The 17,915-nt window shown below is 54.3% G+C and overlaps 1 protein-coding gene across 1 annotated transcript; it reads left to right on the forward strand.

The window, feature by feature from the left end:
* Positions 1–538: 538 nt before the first annotated feature.
* Positions 539–14,780, forward strand: ACADS (acyl-CoA dehydrogenase short chain; the record flags this gene model as incomplete). The annotated part of the gene is made up of 10 exons (XM_080717521.1): positions 539–584; positions 3,132–3,295; positions 12,613–12,762; positions 12,896–13,007; positions 13,318–13,469; positions 13,704–13,874; positions 13,951–14,088; positions 14,218–14,313; positions 14,461–14,517; positions 14,628–14,780. The coding sequence occupies 10 exons, from the start codon at positions 539–541 to the stop codon at positions 14,778–14,780; spliced, it is 1,239 nt and encodes a 412-aa protein (XP_080573647.1).
* Between the last annotated feature and the right edge of the window lie 3,135 nt (positions 14,781–17,915).

Genomic DNA, 17,915 nt, shown 5'->3' on the forward strand with positions numbered 1-17,915 from the left:
GAGGGCCTCGCTAAATAGCTGGGGCTGTCCGGGAACCGCGATCCTCCTCCGGTCTCAGCCTCCCCAGGGTGGGATCTCAGGCGCGCGCCGCCACGCCCGGCGGCACTTTTTTTGTTTTTAAGGGATAAAGGCAGACAGCAGGACCGGCCCACGCACAGGAAGTTACCCACCCCTCTCCGCGGGAGGCCCCGCCCCGCCCTCGCGCCCCGGGGCGTGGCCTCTGCCTTCGGGCCCCGCCTCCCGCGGCCTTGGTTCTGGCCAATGCCTTCCGGCCCCGCCTCCCGCGGCCCGGGGCGTGGCCTCTGCCCGCCGGCCCCGCCTCCCGCACCCCGGGGCGTGGCTTCTGAGCTCCGGCCCCGCCTCCCGCGGCCCGGGGCGTGGCCTCTGTCCGCGGCCCCGCCTCCCGCACCCCGGGGCGTGGCTTCTGAGCTCCGAACCCGCCTCCCGCGGCCCGGGGCGTGGCCTCTGTCCGCGGCCCCGCCTCCCGCTGTCCGGAACCGGAGCGCAGAGGAGCGGCCCAGCGTCCAGTCCGCCGCTCATGGCCGCCGCGCTGCTGTCCCGGGCCTGCGGCCCGCTCCGCGGAGGTGAGTGGCCTCTGCTGCGGCGCAGGCCGCGGCCGCGGCGCCGAGAGGTCGAGGGTCGCGCTGCCGGCCCTGCGCGGCCCTGCGCGGTCGTCCGCCGGGCAGCGGCACCTGCGGGCGGGTGGGCGGGCGCGCGGCCTTTGCCCCAGTTGCCTCCCCGCCGGCCGGCCGGCCCTCCGCGACCCCGGCGGCGCCAGCCCGGCCGCCCGCGCCCACTCGGCCCCGCGGCCGCCCCTGCTGGGTCTGGCTCGGGCCCGTGACCTTGGACCGGGCGCTCGGCCCCTCGCAGCCTCAGTTAGGCCAGGTGTCAATTGACCACGAGGGAGTACCACTGTTGCCAGGGTTAAATCGCAGGGTGTGTACGACACTTAGTACCGAGCTTGGCACCGAGCAGGTGTTCCGTGGTGTTGGCCGGTGCTGGTTCTCTAATACAGGACTTTCCCATCGTTTGTAGCAAGACGCCTATGGCCAAGGTTTCCAGATCCTTCACCCCCAGTGAAAACAGGGACCCTCGATTGACAGCTGTGCCAAGCCCCCCTGGCAATATTTCTTCTATCCTCCCGCTCTCAGGAACCGAGTGCTATTGTTGTCCACATTTTATAGACACTGAGGCCTGGTGAAGTTAAAACCCTAACGTTAAACACTAAAGTTAAAACCCGAGCCTGGCGTGGTGGCGCACGCTTGTCATCCCAGCATTTGAGAGACTGAGACCGGAGGATCGCGGTTTGCGACAGCCTCAGCTACTTAGGCCATCCTCAATTTAGTGAGACTCTGTTTCAAAATAAAGAATAAAAATAGGGCTGGGGGTGTAGCTCGGAGGTAGAATGCCCTTGGGTTCTATCCCCAGCACCACAAGTAGTGTGGCTCTCATCAACCTTGCAAGACTCTGTTTCAAAATAAAAATAAAATTTGGGTGTGGTGGCTCCCGCTTGTAACCCCAGTACTTGGAAGGCTGAGACAGGAGGATCACAGGTTCGCTGCCAGCCTCAACAACTTATGAGGCCCTCCACAACTTAGTGAGACCCTGTTTCAAAATAAAGCATATAATAGGGCCATGGTTGTGCCACAAAAGTAGAATGCTCCTGGGTTCCAATCCCAGTAATGGAATAAATAAATAAATAAAAATAGGGCCAGGGATGTAGCTTGCCCCTGGGTTTCATCCTCAGTACAATACAAAAAACAAAAAACAACAACAACAACAACAAAAAAACCAAAAAAAAACAAGCAAACAAAAAACAGCCTGGGGTTTTTTCAACAGCAGCACTATTGACTGGGCTGATTTTTTTTTTTTTTTTTTAAGAAGGGTCTTGGCCAGGCCACTCTTCAACTCCTGGGCATGAGTAATCTTCCTGCCTCAGCCTCCTGAGTAGCTGAGACTATAGGCCCTGTCACCATGCAGGGCATAAATGAGAAATAATTTTTTTTCAGCACCGAGTATTGATCCCAGGGCTTCCCACATGCTAGGCAAGCACTATACCACTGATCTACATCTCCAGTCCATTTATTTATTTGTTTATTTATTTATTACTAGGGATTGATCCAGGGGCATTCTACCTCCCATCTACACCCCCATCCCTATTTTTTATTCTTTATTTGGAAACAGAGTCTCACTAAGTTGCAGAGGGCCTCACTAAGTAGCTGAGGTTGGTCACAAACCTGCGATCCTCATGTCTCAGCCTCCCAAGTACTGAGATGAGGAGCATGGGTGACCACGCCTGGCTATTTATTTTTTGGTACTGCAGATTGAACCCAGAGACATTCTACCTCCGAGCTACACCCCAGGCCCAATTTTATTTCTTATTTGGAAACAGGGTCTCATTAGGTTGCTGAGAGCCTCATTAAGTTGCCAAGACCAATTCTGAACCTGCAATCCTCCTGTCTCAGCCTCCCACATGCTGGGATGATAAGCATGTGCCACCATGTCTAGCTAGTCCTTTTTATTTTATTTCTAGATAGGGTCTTGAGGCTGGCCTCGAAATTGTAATCTTCCTGCTTCCACTTCCCGAGTAACTGGAATTATGGGTGTGTACCTGCTCCATGATTCTTTTATGTGGAGGCTCTCTTGTGCATGGCGGGGTGTTTAGTAGTATCCCTGGCCTCTACCCAATGGATGCTGATAGCTTTCCCCTTTCTAGTTTTAACAACCAAAGTATCTCCAGACATTACCAGATGTCCCTGGGGGTAGGCAGCATCCTACCCTGGTAGAGAACCTTTGAGTTAATGAATCACGATCATCATTATCCAAGCTACACTTCCAGCCCTATTGTATTTATTTATTTTTTGTGGTACTGGGGATTGAATCCAGAGGCATTCTACCTTCAAGCTACACCCCCAGCCCAGTTTCATTTCTTATTTGAAAACAGGGTCTCGCTGCATTGATGGGAGTCTCACTACTTGCCGAGGCTGTCCTTGAACCTGGGATCCTCCTGTCTCAGCCTCCCAAGTACTGGGATTACAGGCGTGCTCCGCCACACCTGGCTGTTGGTTGTAATTACTAGTCAAGATTGCTTGCTTCCTCCCTCTACTGACCCTCGCTCTTCCTGCTGGTAGTTCTGCGTCCTCGGGGCTGGCGGAGGTTACACACCATCTACCAGTCTGTGGAACTGCCCGAGACACACCAGATGTTGCGGCAGACATGCAGGGACTTCGCTGAGAAGGAGCTGGTGCCCGTTGCAGCCCAGATAGACAAGGAGCATCTCTTCCCAGCGGCTCAGGTGAGCACGTCAGCCTTGGAGCCCGCTCCGGTGGCTGTCTGCACGTGGATGAGTGGTGACAGCGGTGAGGGTGACGGTGTCGGCCAGGGGCACGGAGAGCCAAGGAACCCTAGAGCAGGGCTGGGAGCCCTGAGAGTGCTCTGAAGGTTTCCTTTGGCCACCGTGGGGCCTTTAGCCAGGATTTAACTTGCAAAACAACAATAGTAAGCCAGGCACGGTGGTGCACACCTGTAATCCCAGTACTTACGAGGTTGAGACAGGAGTATCATAGGTTCGAGGCCAGCATCAGCAACTCAGCAAGGCTCTCCGCAACTTAGCAAGATTCTGTTTCCAAATAAAAAATAAAGTAGGGCCGGAAGCATCCCGAGCACCAAAATAAAATAAGCTGGGCCTAGTGGCACAGGCCTGTAATTCCAGTACTGTGGAGGCTGAGACAGGAGGACAGAAGGTTGGAGGGCATCAGGTAGTGAAACTCTGTTTCACCTAGTGAGACCCTGTTTCAGAATAAAAATAAAATCAGGTTGGGGGTGTAGCTCGAAGGTAGAATGCCTCTGGGTTCACAATCCCCAATACCAAAAATAAAAAATGAAAAGGAAGGACGGTAGTAAATGGTGGGTGGCTGACACGCTTGCCAGGTGGCCGGCACCGTGGCACCAGGGCCGTGGGTAGGGCTGTGGGTGCTCACGGGAGGCTGGCCAGGCGCTCCGCACCGCCCGAGCACGGGGATAGTGTCAGGCACTCCTCACCACGGCGCTGTGAGAGGTGCTGGCGCTGCGCCTCGCTGGACGCTGATGAAACTTCAGCTCGTGAGCGTTGAGTAGTGTGCCCAGGGTCCCGGGACTGTCCACTGCAGAGCCAGGACGTGAGCCCGGGGCCTCTCCTCCCAGGGCGGAGAGCCTCACCAACAAGCTGCTTCTGTGTTCCCCCATGTGTGGGCGTCACTGTTGCTGCTGGTCCCCTGGCCAGGCACAGTGCGAATGCTCAGTAGACGTTTGTTGAATCAGTGAGCCATGAAAGGATATACGTTTCTAGACTCTTCTGATCTACCCTCCCCCCACCTTCCTCTCTTTCCTGGTACTGGAGTTTGAACCCAGAGGCACTCTACCTTCAAGCTACACCCCTAGCCCTTTAATTTTTAATTTTTTAATTTTTTAATTTTTTGGTGGTGCTGGGGGTGGAACTCAGAGGCTTTCTACCTCCAGGCTATACTCCCAGACCTATTTTATATATTATTTGGAAACAGGGTCTCACTAAGTAGCTAAAAGCCTCACTAAGTAGCTGAGGCTGGCTTCGAACCTGTGCGACCCTCCTGTGTCAGCCTCCCAAGCGCGGGGATTACAAGCGTGCGCCACCACGCCCGGCTATTATTTTTTTATTTTTTTGAAACAGGGTCTTACTAAGGTGCTCATGCTGACTTCACACCACCAGGCTCTTGTCTCAGGCTCCCAAACACTGGATTACAGGCACAAACCAACTTGCTTGGCTTGGCTTGTTTTTCAGTCTGAGAAATTCAAGAGTTATGGCCCACCTGGTGCAGTAGCACACTCCTATAATCCTAGAACCTGGGAAGTGGAGATGGGAGGGTCACAGGTTCCAGGCCAGCCTCAGCAATTTAGCAAGACCCTGTTTTGAAATAAAAAATAAAGAGGACTGGGGGTATAGCTCAGAGATAGAACTACCCCTGGGTTCAGTCCTAAGCACCACTTCACCCCTTAAAACAGTATTGTGCTGCCGAGCATGGTGGCACACGCTTGTAATCCCTGTGCTTGGGAGGCTGAGATAGGAGAATTGCACAGGTTCGAAGCCAGCCTCAGCTACTTAGTGAGGCTCTCAGCAGGCTCTCAGACCCTGTTGCCAAATAAAATATAAAATAGGTCTGGAGTACAGCCTGGAGGTAGAAAGCCTCTGGATTCCACCTCCAGTACCACCAAAAAAATAAAAGTAAAAGTATTGTGCTTACCATATACCTGCCCTGCAGGCCTTGGGGCCGCCTGGCTTCATGAGTATTTGTAGGTCACTGTAGGAGACCTGAGGGACGCAGAGCTGCGCAGGCAAGTGGCATTCTGGGTGCCAAAATCGGTTGGGTAACTTAGAGGTATTGGCTCTGAGTCATTTACTTAATCCCAAAGGCTTCCCTACTTAATGTAATCTCCATTTTTCTTTCTGGAATAGTTGCAAAGATTATGTAAAATAATACCTGGCCCTTGAACCATGGCAGCTGTTAATAGAGCAGTTGTGGGTGGGTGTGGTGACACCTGCCTGTAATCGTAGTACATGGGAGGCTGAGACAGGAGGGTTAGAGATTCACAACCAGCCTCAGCAACATATCGGAGGCCCTCTGCAACTTAGTGAGACCCTGTTTCCAAATAAAAATTAAAATAGGGCTGGGCATGGTGGCGCACACTTATAATCCCCGCGCTTGGGAGGCTGAGACAGGAGGATCACGCAGATTCGAAGCCAGCCTCAGCTACTGAGTGAGGCTCTCGGCAACTTAGTGAGACCCTGTTTCCAGACAAAATACAAAATAGGTCTGGGAGTGTAACCCGGAGGTGGAAAAGCCCCTGGGTTCCATCCCTAGTACCACAAAATAAAAATAGGGCTGAGTTGTAACTCAGAGGTAGAGCACCCCTGGGTCCAATCCGTAGTAACACACACACACACCAGAAAACAAAAAATAGTTGTTTATCTCATTACAGTTGAGAAAGTTCAGACAAAGGAGTGAGGTGGCTTTGCGAGGTGAGCTGGTGGGTGGAGCTGACTCCGCTTGGAGCCGCATTAATGGAGTCGTGAACACAGGCAGACCCTGGAGAGGAGCGAAAGGGAAGAAACAGAGGAGCCCCAGCACAGCAGGCCAGCCGAGGGCACGGCCTCAGAGCCAGGCCGGCGTGCGCGCTGGCGTCTTCCTGCAAAAGTGGCAACTGCCGCTTTCTTTGGCCTCCATTGTACTCTCTGCAGGTACTCCCAGTGCATAGACAGGGATTTGCTGTGGTGGGAGAAGGCTTTCCAAGCCGGGCGGTGGCACACTTGTCATCCGCTTCTCACTCTGTGCTCGCAGGGTTGGATACAGGCTTCGGAGCCACCCCTGCCTTAGTGGTTGCTGATCATTTTTGTCCTGAAGAATTTTTGTTTCCCTCAAAAAGTAGAAGCCGGGCGCGGTGGCGCACGTTTGTAATCCCAGCATTCGGGGGGCTGAGACTGGAGGAACACAGTTCATGGACAGCCTCAGCTACTTAGGCCCTCCGCAACTCAGTGAGACCCTGTTTCAAAATAAAGAATAAAAAACCAGACAGGAAGGTCGAATGCCCCTGGGTTCCATCCCCGGTGCCACAAGGGAAAAAAATAAAGAAGCAAGTGTTCCCCAGCCTGCCCCTCACTAGTCCTCTGGTTTGTCCTCTCCTGCTTGCTTTATGGGGCTGGGGACATTGCAGGTTAAACCTTCCAAATGGTTGCAGAAATGGCGCTGGGAGGAGGGGGCCAGCGAGGCAGCGCTCCCTCTGGGCACGCGGGGTCGTGTGGTAAGGGCTTCTGCCCGTGACGGCACCGTGATGCCATCTGTGTTGCTTTGTTACTTGCCAGGCGTCCCCATGTGGAGACTCTCATGAGGGCCGCTCTTATGTGGTCCTGTTTACAGGTCACCCCGTAGCCTTGGGTTGTGTAGCTGGGGAGGACAGGGGCCAGGTCTTCAGTTTTTGTGTTTTGGTGTTGGAGATTGAGCCCAGGGGCATGCTGCATCTGAGCTACACCCCAGCCTTTTTATTTTTTATTTTTTATTTATTTATTATTTTAATTTCTTTTTGGTGGCACAGGGGATGGAGCCCAGAGGCTTTCTACCTCTGGGCTATACTCCCAGACCTATTTTATATTTTATTAGAAACAGGGTCTCACTAAGTTGCTGAGAGCCTCACTAAGTAGCTGAGGCTGGCTTCGAACCTGTGCAATCCTCCTGTCTCAGCCTCCCAAGTGCGGGGATTTACAAGCATGGGCCACCACACCTGGCTTTATTTTTTATTTTGAACCAGGGTCTCCCTGAGTTGCAGAAGGCCTCACTAGGTAGCTAAGGCTGGTCTTGAACCTGCAAACCTCCTGTCTCAGCCTCGCAAGTACTGGGATTACAAGTGCATGCCATTATGCCCAGCGCGCGAGGTCTTCTGATCTGCCACTTCACCACAGAAGCTGGGTGCCCATTTGGTGCCAGTGAGACGCGTGATTAGTCCGGTTTGCTTCTCTTAGCTGAGGATTGAGGCCTGTTTACTCTGCTTTTATCCTCGTCCCTGTACGTGCTGCTGAGCTCCCAGGTATAGAAGGGAATCCAGGGTTGCAACAGGCAGAAGGCTCAAGGAACTAGACGTACACAGATAACAGGCATGTTTGAATAATTCTAAACAATACAGTGAGTGTTCCAAAGCCATAGTAATGGGGACGGGAGTGCAGCAGAGTGGAGGGGCACTTGCCTAGCACGTGGGAGGCCCTGGCTCCATCTCCAGCACTGCACACACATACCCAGCAAAAACAAAACTCTAAATCACACAATAATAACATTGACAGCTAACCCAAGATAAACATTTGCATATCTTAGGGGTGTGTGTGTGTGTGAGTGCGTGCGCGCGTGTGCACGTGTATTTAACTCATTTAGTCTATTTTTTTGGTGTGTGTGGGTGTGTTACTGGGGATTGAACCCAAGGGCATTCTACTTCTGAGCTACACCCCACAGCCCTATTTTATTCTTTATTTTGAAACAGGGTCTCAGCCTGGCATGGTGGCACACACTTATAATCCCAGCGCTTGGGAGACTAAGACAGGAGGATCGCACAGGTTCGAAGCCAGCCTCAGCTACTTAATGAGGCTCTCAGCAACTTAGTGAGACCCTGTTTCCAAATAAAGTATAAAATAGGTCTGGGAGTATAGCCTGGAGGTAGAAAAGCCCCTGAGTTCCACCCTCAACACACACACACACAACAAAAAAAACAGGGTCTCACTGAGTAGCTGAGGCTGGCCACAACCCTGCAATCCTCCTGTCTCAGCCTCCCAAGTACTGGGATCACAGGTGTGCAGCACTGTGCCCGGCTCGTTTAACCTTCAGGGCAACACAATAAGGTAGCTCTTCATTAGCTCCCGTTTTCAGATGAGAAAATCAAAGCTAGAGATTCCACTTCTCACTCTGTGCTCGCGGGGCTCGCGGGGTTGGATACAGGCTTCGGAGCCACCCCTGCCTTAGTGGTTGCTGATCATTTTTGTCCTGAAGAATTTTTGTTTCCCTCAAAAAGTAGAAGCCGGGCGCGGTGGCGCACGCTTGTAATCCCAGCATTCTGGAGGCTGAGACCGGAGGATCGCGGTTCGCGGACAGCCTCCGCTACTTAGTGAGGCCCTCTGCAACTGAGTGAGACCCAGTTTTAAAATAAAGAATAAAAAAAAAAAATAGGGCAGGGGATATAGCTCGGAGATAGAATGCCCCTGGGTTCCATCCCCAGACCCGCAAAAAAAAAAAAAAAAAAAAGTAGGTTTACTTTTGCCAGGAGAGATGACACACGCCTATAATCCCAGCACTTGGGAGGCTGACCCAGGAAGGTCACAGGTTGAAGGACAACCTCAGCAACTCAGTGAGACCCTGTTTCAAAATAAAAAATAAAGTAGGGATGGGGTGTAGTCTGGAGGTAGAATGCCTCTGAGTTTAATCTCCAGTACCAAAAGAAAAAAGAAAAAAGTTCAGCTCACAAGGGAAGGGTCAGGAGAGAGGAATCCCGGGAGGCCAGACCGAGAGCGAGGTGGGGTGAGCGCCAGTGGCAGCGCAGCCTGGTTGGCTTCGGAACCTGACTTGAACTTTGGTCTTTTCGTGCACAAACTAACAAATGAAAAAAAGAAATATGAATTGCCAATGCCATTTTGTTATAAAGGGGAATAGGAAACAGAATGGTGCCTCCAGCTAATTTTGGACTTCCTGACCCTGGAATGTCTATATATTATACATATAAAACAAGGTAGTTTCTTCTCATCTGCTCAGTGAATTGTTTTGTATTGAGGATTGAACCCAGGGGCATTCTACCCCCAAGCTACAGCCCCAGCCCAATATTTTCCTTCCTTCCTTCCTTCCTTCCTTCCTTCCTTCCTTCCTTCCTTCCTTCCTTCCTTCCTTCTTCTTTGCAGTACTGGGGATGGAATCCAGGGGCATTCTACCTCAGAGTGACACCCCCAGCCCTATTTTTATTCTTTATTTGGAAACAGGGTCTCACTGAGTTGCAGAGGGCCTCACTAAGTAGCTGAGGCTGTCCATGAACCGCGATCCTCCAGTCTCAGCCTCCCGAATGCGGGGATTACAAGCGTGCACCACCACGCCCGGCTTATTTCTTATTTTGAAACAGTCTCGCTAAGTTGTTGAAGCTGGCCCCGAACTGGGATCCTCCTGTCTCAGCCTCCCTCCCAAGAACTAGGATTGCAGGCATGAGCCATCACCCCCAGATGCTCAGTGGATTTTTACTGAATAAAGTGGTGGGTGCGAAGCCTGCCTTCTTTTCCCCTCTTGTCTCAGATGATGGTGTCTAGTAAGCCGCGTGGAAACTGTCAGAGCCGTACCCTGTATTTCTTCTTCTTCCTGCTCGCTAACTTTTACTAACTCTACCCTGGAAATGTCTCCCGTGTCACCTCCTTTCATTTCCACGCTTGGGAGGTGAGGAACCCGCCTGGGCTTGGAGTCTGTGAGATGGTTTCCATGGGAACCCCTCAAGGCAGCATCAGATAAGCAGTCTCATCCAGGATGCTGCAGAATTACCAGGCAGCAGGTTGGAAGGTGCCCCCTTCTCCCGGGTCACTGCCACGTCCAGAGCTCGTCAGCCACGTGGTGGTGGTGAGCGCTGGCCACTGAGCAGCTTCTGGGCTTTTGTGTATATATATATATATATATACATATATATATATGTATATATATATATATATAGTGTGTGTGTGTGTGTGTGTGTGTGTGTACACATGTGAGTTTTATGTACATTGTCTTGCTTAATCCTCAGAACAATCCTATAAATACTGTTTGGAGGCTGGGCGTGGTGGCACACGCTTGTAATCCCAGCATTTGGGAGGCTGAGACAGGAGGATCGTGGTTCACGGACAGCCTCAGCTACTTAGTGAGGCCCTCTGCAACTCAGTAAGACCCTGTTTCAAAATAAAGAATAAAAAATAGGGCTGGGGGTATAGCTCAGAGGTAGAATGCCCCTGGGTTCCATCCCCAATACTGCTAAATATATATATTTTCATACTGTTTTGTGGAGGCAAACTAAAATCCAGGAGGTTTTTTTTTTTGTTGCTGTTGTTCCAGTGCGGGATAGAACCCATGGCCTCGTGCATGCTAGGCAAGTGCTCTGCCACTGAACTACACCCAGATCTCCAGAAGTGATAATAATTATAGAAACAGACTGGATATGGTGGCACGTACCTATCGTCCTAGTCCTTGGGAGGCTGAGACAGAAGGATCACAGGTTCAAGACTGGCCTCAGCAACTTAGACTCTCAGTCACCGAGTGAGACCCTATTTCTAAGCAAACAAAAAATAAAAAGGGCTGGGGGTGCTGAGTGCGGTAGTGTATGCCTGGAATCATAGTACTTGGGAGGCTGAGACAGAACAATGGAGATTCACAGCCAATCTTGGCAACTTAGCAAGACCCTTTGCAGCTTAGTGAGACCCTATTTCAAAATAAAAAATAAAACAGCTGGGTGTGTAGCTCAGAGGCAGCATGCCCCTTGGTTCAATACCCAGTACCATAAAAAATAGAGAAAAAGAGGAAAATATTGCAAACATTATTCCTAGCATACTCCTTTAAGTCAAAATAATGCAAGAACATGGTTCCAGGAATAAAAATATAGCCAGCCCTCTCTACTTATGGGTTCTTCTGTATTTGGAGATTCAATCAATCTAGAATCAAAAACACTCACGAAAAGCTGGGTGTAGTGGTATGCACTTACAATCCCAGTACTTGGGAGGCTGAGACAGGAGGATCACAGGTTCAAAGCCAGCTTCAGCAATTTAGGCCCTTTGCTACTTAGTGAGACCCTGTTTCCAAATAAGAAAAAAATTGGGCTGGGGGTTTAGCTCGGAGGTAGACTGCCCCTGGGTTCAATCCCCAGTAAGACCCTGTTTCAAAATAAAGAATAAAAAAAAAAAATAGGCTGGTAGTGTCGCTTGGAGGTAGAATGCCCCTGGTTCCATCCCTGGTACTGCAAAAAAAAAAAAAAAAAAAAAAAAAATTGTGTGTGTGTGGGAGGGGTTACCGGGAATTGAACCCAGAGGACATTCTGCCTCCAAATGACATCCCCAGTTCTTTTAGTTTGTACTTTGGAAACAACACCTCGCTACTTGCTGGGGCTGGCTTTGAGCCTCCGGTCTTCCTCTCAGCCTCCCAGGCACTAGGGTGGCAGGTGTGTGTCATGGCGGCCGGCTCCTGCATTCATTGTTGTGCGGGCACTGGGTATACAGCAGTGAGGGAAGACAGTCCCCATGCCTCATCGTCACAGAGGAAGGCCTTAGTCAAGCACATCAGTAGATGTGAAATTCCAGCCACATAGTGCAAAGGCGGCCAGGAGCGTGTGACGGAGGGCTTTAGGTGGGGCCTCCAGGTGGCAGCCCCAGAGAGGGGATGCGTGCCGGAGCCAGCTGGCAAAAGCACGGGCTCCGAAGAGAGGAGTGAGGATGAAAGAACTCAATTCTATGAATTTAATTCAAAGAATTTTAATTCATGCATGGAAGGATCGCCAGTCCACGCCCGGGTCGCTATCTCTACTGGCCGACCCGGGTTTATTTCTCTTGAAGCATTTATACACTTTCAGGCCAGTCAGTGCCCTCGCGCCGGCACCGCCTGAACACAATAAAGACACCCAAAGCACGTACATGGCAGGCAGGCCAGTCAGTGCCCTCGCGCCGGCACCGCCTGATCTTCTCTCAGACCTTTTACTTTGAACTTTCCATGACCCCAAACCTTGTTGACTCTGGGTGAAGGACAGTCAGCTGAGTCAGAAATATTCTTTTAGGGGAAAACCTTAATGGCTCCCCACAGGTGCGGGAGCTGGGCTGAGGAGGAGAAAAGGCCTCGTCCACAGAGGCACACGGGACGGAGGGAGCCGCGTGTGTGCCAAGGCCCTGAGCTGGGGAAGCAGTGTGTGCATGCGTGTGCACTTAGGAAGCTTAACCTGACACGGTGCTTCCTGCCCCGGGCCTTGGGTCTGCTCAGGTGTGGCTGTGAACCAGGGTGAGCAGCGTGGAGAGCGGGCGGCAGGCTGCAGCCTGGGTGGGTGGGCCGGGCCCCACAGCTGCCGGCATCGCCCGCTCCGTCCCTGCAGGTGAAGAAGATGGGCGAGCTGGGCCTTCTGGCCATGGACGTGCCCGAGGAGCTCAGCGGCGCCGGCCTGGACTACCTGGCCTACTCCATCGCCACGGAGGAGATCAGCCGCGGCTGCGCCTCCACCGGGGTCATCATGAGCGTCAACAACGTGAGGCTCCTGGGGTGGGCAGGCTCGCCCGGCCCTCGTCTCCCGAAGCCGTCCCTGGACCTGGTCCTGTGGGTGGGTCTCTAAAGGCAGCAGGCCTTGGGGTGCTTCCAGCCATTCCCCATTTCCCCACCAGTCTCTGTACTTGGGGCCCATCCTCAAGTTCGGCTCTGCAGAGCAGAAGCAGAAATGGGTCACGCCTTTCACCAGCGGCGACAAAATTGGCTGCTTTGCCCTCAGTGAACCAGGTACTCGCCCAGTTCCCCCACCTCCGAGTCAGGGTGACAGAGTTGGGGGGAGCTGAGTGCCCCGGGGTGAGGCCAGGGGGAGACCCCAGGCTGGGCGCTCGGCTCTGTGGGGTGATGGTGCCCTGCGTCCGCACTTGACCCTGCGCCCTCAGCCTGCCATGGAGAGCCGTGGGAGCTAGTGCAGCCCAGGCACTGTTTGGTTCTCCCTGCCTTTGGGGCCCGAGTCCCAGGGTCTTGGTGCTCTCTTTGGGGGCAGGGCAGGTGCCTGGCACGGTGGGTCCACACTGGTCCTAAGTCTCTGTGTGTGCAGGGAATGGCAGTGACGCAGGAGCCGCCGCCACCACTGCCCGGGAGGACGGTGACTCGTGGGTCCTGAACGGCACCAAAGCCTGGATCACCAACTCCTGGGAGGCCTCGGCCACTGTGGTCTTTGCCAGCACAGACAGATCCCTGAAGAACAAGGTGCGGAGCCCGGGCAGGGATGGGATTTCAGTTGCTAGGTCGGAACCTCCTGGGCCCTGCCGGGGCCTGTCCCACTCTGGGCCAGCTGGGGCCGTCCCTTCCCCTCCGGGAACCTGCACCTTCCTCCGAAGCCAGCGGAGGGCGTCCCCAGCCTGTGCTCCGAGGGAGGCGGGGGGCGGGCCTGCTGTGCTGTCCCTGAGGCCAGCTCCTGACCTGGCCAGCCTCGCCTTTCAGGGCATCAGTGCCTTTTTGGTTCCCATGCCGACACCTGGCCTCTCCCTGGGGAAGAAGGAAGACAAGCTGGGCATCCGGGCCTCCTCCACGGCCAACCTCATCTTTGAGGACTGTCGCATCCCCAAGGAGAACATGCTAGGAGAGCCCGGCATGGGCTTCAAGATAGCCATGGTGAGCATGGCTGGGCGGCCGTTCCTGGGCAGGTCCTGGGCCCAGCTTGCAGCCACTGACCGGGCAGTCCCCACAGCAAACCCTGGACATGGGCCGCATCGGCATCGCCTCCCAGGCCCTGGGCATTGCCCAGGCTGCCCTCGACTGCGCTGTGAACTACGCTGAGAACCGCAAGGCCTTTGGGGCGCCCATCACCAGGCTCCAGGGCATCCAGGTAATGGGGCTGGGGCTCGAGAGCAGGGCCTGGATGCAGGAGGGAGCCTTCCCCCACTCCCACACCTCCCCTCTCTCCTGTCCTGGGAGGAGGGGCTCCTTCTGATGGGCCGGGGCCCTGCTGTTGCAGTTCAAGCTGGCGGACATGGCTCTGGCCTTGGAGAGTGCCCGGCTGCTGACCTGGCGCGCTGCCATGCTGAAAGATAACAAGAAGCCCTTCATCAAGGTGCCCGGGTGGGGGCCCGAGGCCTGGCCAGGGTGTGGGGCTGAGGGAGGGCTCTGGTGGGCCCTGTGCTTGGCAGTGTGGGCTCTGGGTTCATGGTACCTGGGGAGGCTCGCTAAAGTGGAGTTGTTGACTGCCATCCCTGGCTAGGAGGCGGCCATGGCCAAGCTGGCGGCGTCGGAAGCTGCAACAGCCATCAGTCACCAGGTGAGCCCAAGGACCTTCGCAGCCCCACAGCGGGTCCTTCACTGTGGCAGACCCGGCCTTGTCTTCCCCACACGGGACCTCTGCCTCCTGAGCCCCACTCTCCGCCCTAGGCCATCCAGATCCTGGGCGGCATGGGGTACGTGACGGAGATGCCCGCTGAGCGGCACTACCGCGATGCCCGCATCACCGAGATCTACGAGGGCACCAGCGAGATCCAGAGGCTGGTGATAGCCGGCCACCTGCTCCGGAGCTACCGGAGCTGAGCCTTCATGCCAGCCCTCCCTGCCCGTGCCCCGCACTGGCACAGGGCTCCCGCCCCGCCCCACTCCACCCACCTTCACAGCGGTGGAGTGACTGGGAGGCCGGCGGCCCCGGACTGTGTGCCCTCTTCACCACTGTGCCTTGGGGTGTGCCCTCCTGGGGCGGGGCAGAGGTGACATTGGCTCACCCAGTGCTGACCTGGAACCGCCTGGCAGAAAGACCCCTCCTCCAGGACAGGGCCCAGACATAGGGCGGGCAGGATGGGGCTTAGTAGGAGCGGTGCTCTGGGCCCTGTCCTGGGCCTCTCTAAAGGACAAATGAGGGTGGGTGTGTGGTCGCCTGCCCGTGTGGGAATTGACAGTCAATAAAGCGCACGTGTCTGCTGCCCTTGCCCTGTCCATCTGTCTGCCCAGCTGCTCTCCCCACAGTGGGGTCCACCCTCCTGTCCAGCAGACCCTGCTATGTGTGGCCAGTGTCTGCCTGGAAAGGCTCCAGGAGGGGTTCTCCAGGCCCCGGGCCCCAGCGGCAGGTGGAGCCCCAGCAGACTAAGATGGCTGGGAGACTTGAAAGGGAGCCTTTGTTAGGGTGGGTGCTCTGGGGTGGGAGGACCTGCCTGGGGTTTTGGTGCCCGGGCAGGGCTGGCTTTGGACCATGGCCGTGAGTGAAGACCAGGAAATGCCGGGCAGGTGTTCAAAGCAAGTGGGCAAGCCCTTCGCAGTGGTGGTGCACACCTGTAATTCAGTACTTGGAAGGCTGAGACACAGGAGGTGACAGGTTTGAGGACAGCCTCTGCAATTGGGGCCTCTGAGTTCAATCCCTAGTACCCCCCAAAAAGAAAAGCAAGCTGGACAGCCTGTGGGTGGGGAGGGCTGGAGGGAAGAGGCGGGGGAGCATTGTGCCGCCTGGAGCCACCATCCCGGGTGCGGAGTAACCTGGGCCCGGGAGGAAGCGCCACCCTCCTGTGCTCCAGGACAGGGGCTGCCTGGGGGGCTTGCGGAAGTTGGGGTGTCTGCACCTTTCTCCTGGCTCCAGGTCAGCGCCTGGAGGGTCTGAGCCCTTGGCTCACACCTTCTCTGGTCCCCTTCATGGGCCAGTGCGAGCCAGAGGGCAGAGCATGTCCCCGCGGGTCCCGGGAAGCTGCCAGGTCTGGCCCGACTGCTGGGGGCAGAAGACAGAGTTTGGCCTGTGGCGTCGGGCGGCACTGGCTCCCGGCCCAGCGAGGGTAAGGACGAGCCTTGGGGGAGAGTCCTGGGGACATTGGGTGCTGATAAAGGGGGGCTGCCAGAGGAGCTGGAGAGTTCCCGGACCTGTGCCAGAGGCAGAGGCAGTGGCAGCTGGTGTCTGCCTCTCAGGGCTGCAGGCCTCTCGAGGCCAAGGCAGGTGGCCAGGCCCAGCCCTGGGCTTCCGGGGCTGTCCCGAGACCCACGAGACCCACGCAGCCTCTCCGGTGGAGAGACCTCACATGCACGCGGGGCTTCAGCCAGGAGCTGGCTCCTTACCACTTAGAACAATTCTCAGCTCCCCTCCCGTCCATTTGAACCTGAGCAATTCCAGAATTAGGTGCAAACACTAGGCCTCTTTGCACCCAAGTTCTTCAGGGTGAGTTTCCCAAGAACACAGGCACTTGCCAGCACCATGCTGCAGCCCAGGTCTTGATTTTGCCAGTTGTTTGGTGATGCCAGAGCTGTGTTTCAAAACTGAGAGGCCACCTGTACCCTTCACTCTGGGACAGTTCCTCAGAGTAAGATGGTATTTTTGTGATATTGACTTATTATTATTATTATTATTTTTTGCAGTCTGGGGATGGAACCCAAAGGCATTCTACCTCCAAGCTACACCCCCTATTTTTTTTTATTATTTTTTATTTTTTTGGTGGTACTGGTGATGGAACCGTTTTACCTCCAGGCTACACTCCCAGACCTACTTTTTATATTTTATTTGGAAACAGGGTCTCTTAAGCCAGCAAGGCTGGCTTCGAACCTGCGTGATCCTCCTGTTTCTGCCTCTCAAGTGCGGGGATGACAAGCATGCGCCACCACGCTCAGCTGCCCGGCTATTTTTTATTCTTTCATTTGAAACAGGGTCTCACTAAGTTACTAAGAGCTTCACTAAGTAGCTGAGGCTGGCTTCGAACCTGTGCGATCTTCCTGTCTCAGCCTCCCAAGATTGAGGATTACAAGTGTGCGCCACCATGCCCGGCCTTTAAATAGGTTTTCTATTGGTATCTTCTTATCGATGTTACCAAGGCAATAGGCTGGTAACTTATTCCTTAGGCAGGCGGTGCCTCTTTTTCTCTGGACAGTGCACTTACTGAGTGCAGGGGTCAATAATCTACCTGGCCTCTGCCTCTACTGTATTGGGTAGTATTGGTTGCTTATCAACTTGGTTGCTTCGAAGCAGCACATGGAGTTTACTTTTCCTACACCCAGAACAGGCCACAAAGGAGAGGAGGTAAACAGAGGCATTGATGCCTCTATGTGCTTTTATGGCTAAAAGCTTCAATTGCCTCTAAGGCTTTTACTATAGGTTAGACATTAGGACAAAGGGCAAAGAGCGAGGGAGACTGCATTGTAACAGATGCTGCTCCTCCCTTCCTGAGCGCCTGCACGGCACCCAGGCTCTGACTACATTTTACATTTTTGAAATTAATACCAAAGCAATTTTCCAATACTGGCACAGATAAGTGTTCCTCTGCCACGCGAAGTTCAATGTTGACATTCAGAATATATATTGTATACTTCATCTATATTTTAAAGTTATTCTTGGCAGGAGAGCTAGTTGAAAACTATTACCAGGGATCAAAACAGCAGTTGACAGCTGCTTTCCTATTAGCAACTTTATGAAATGTGGTTGCTTCAAGTGCATCAGAGATGCTGCTGGTCGGACCCAGCTTGGCAGGAGGTGGCATCTGGGCCCCTCCTTCCCTGAGGCCCACTGGGTGCTGGGCAGCACTCATAGTGGGAAACCCCGAGGCTGCTGCGGCCTTCTGGGGAGGAGGGTCTCTGCACACCCATGCTGAGCAGCTGGGCCAGCACAGGGTCCAGGCCGTCACGACTTGGGCTCTTCTCTGCCTCCTGACAGGGCTGGGCGTCTCCCACCTCCAACAAGATGCTGCTGGCTGGGCGTGGTGCACACAT

Source organism: Muscardinus avellanarius (assembly GCF_963383645.1).
Source record: "Muscardinus avellanarius genome assembly, chromosome: 21".
NCBI classification, from domain to species: Eukaryota; Metazoa; Chordata; class Mammalia; order Rodentia; family Gliridae; genus Muscardinus; species Muscardinus avellanarius.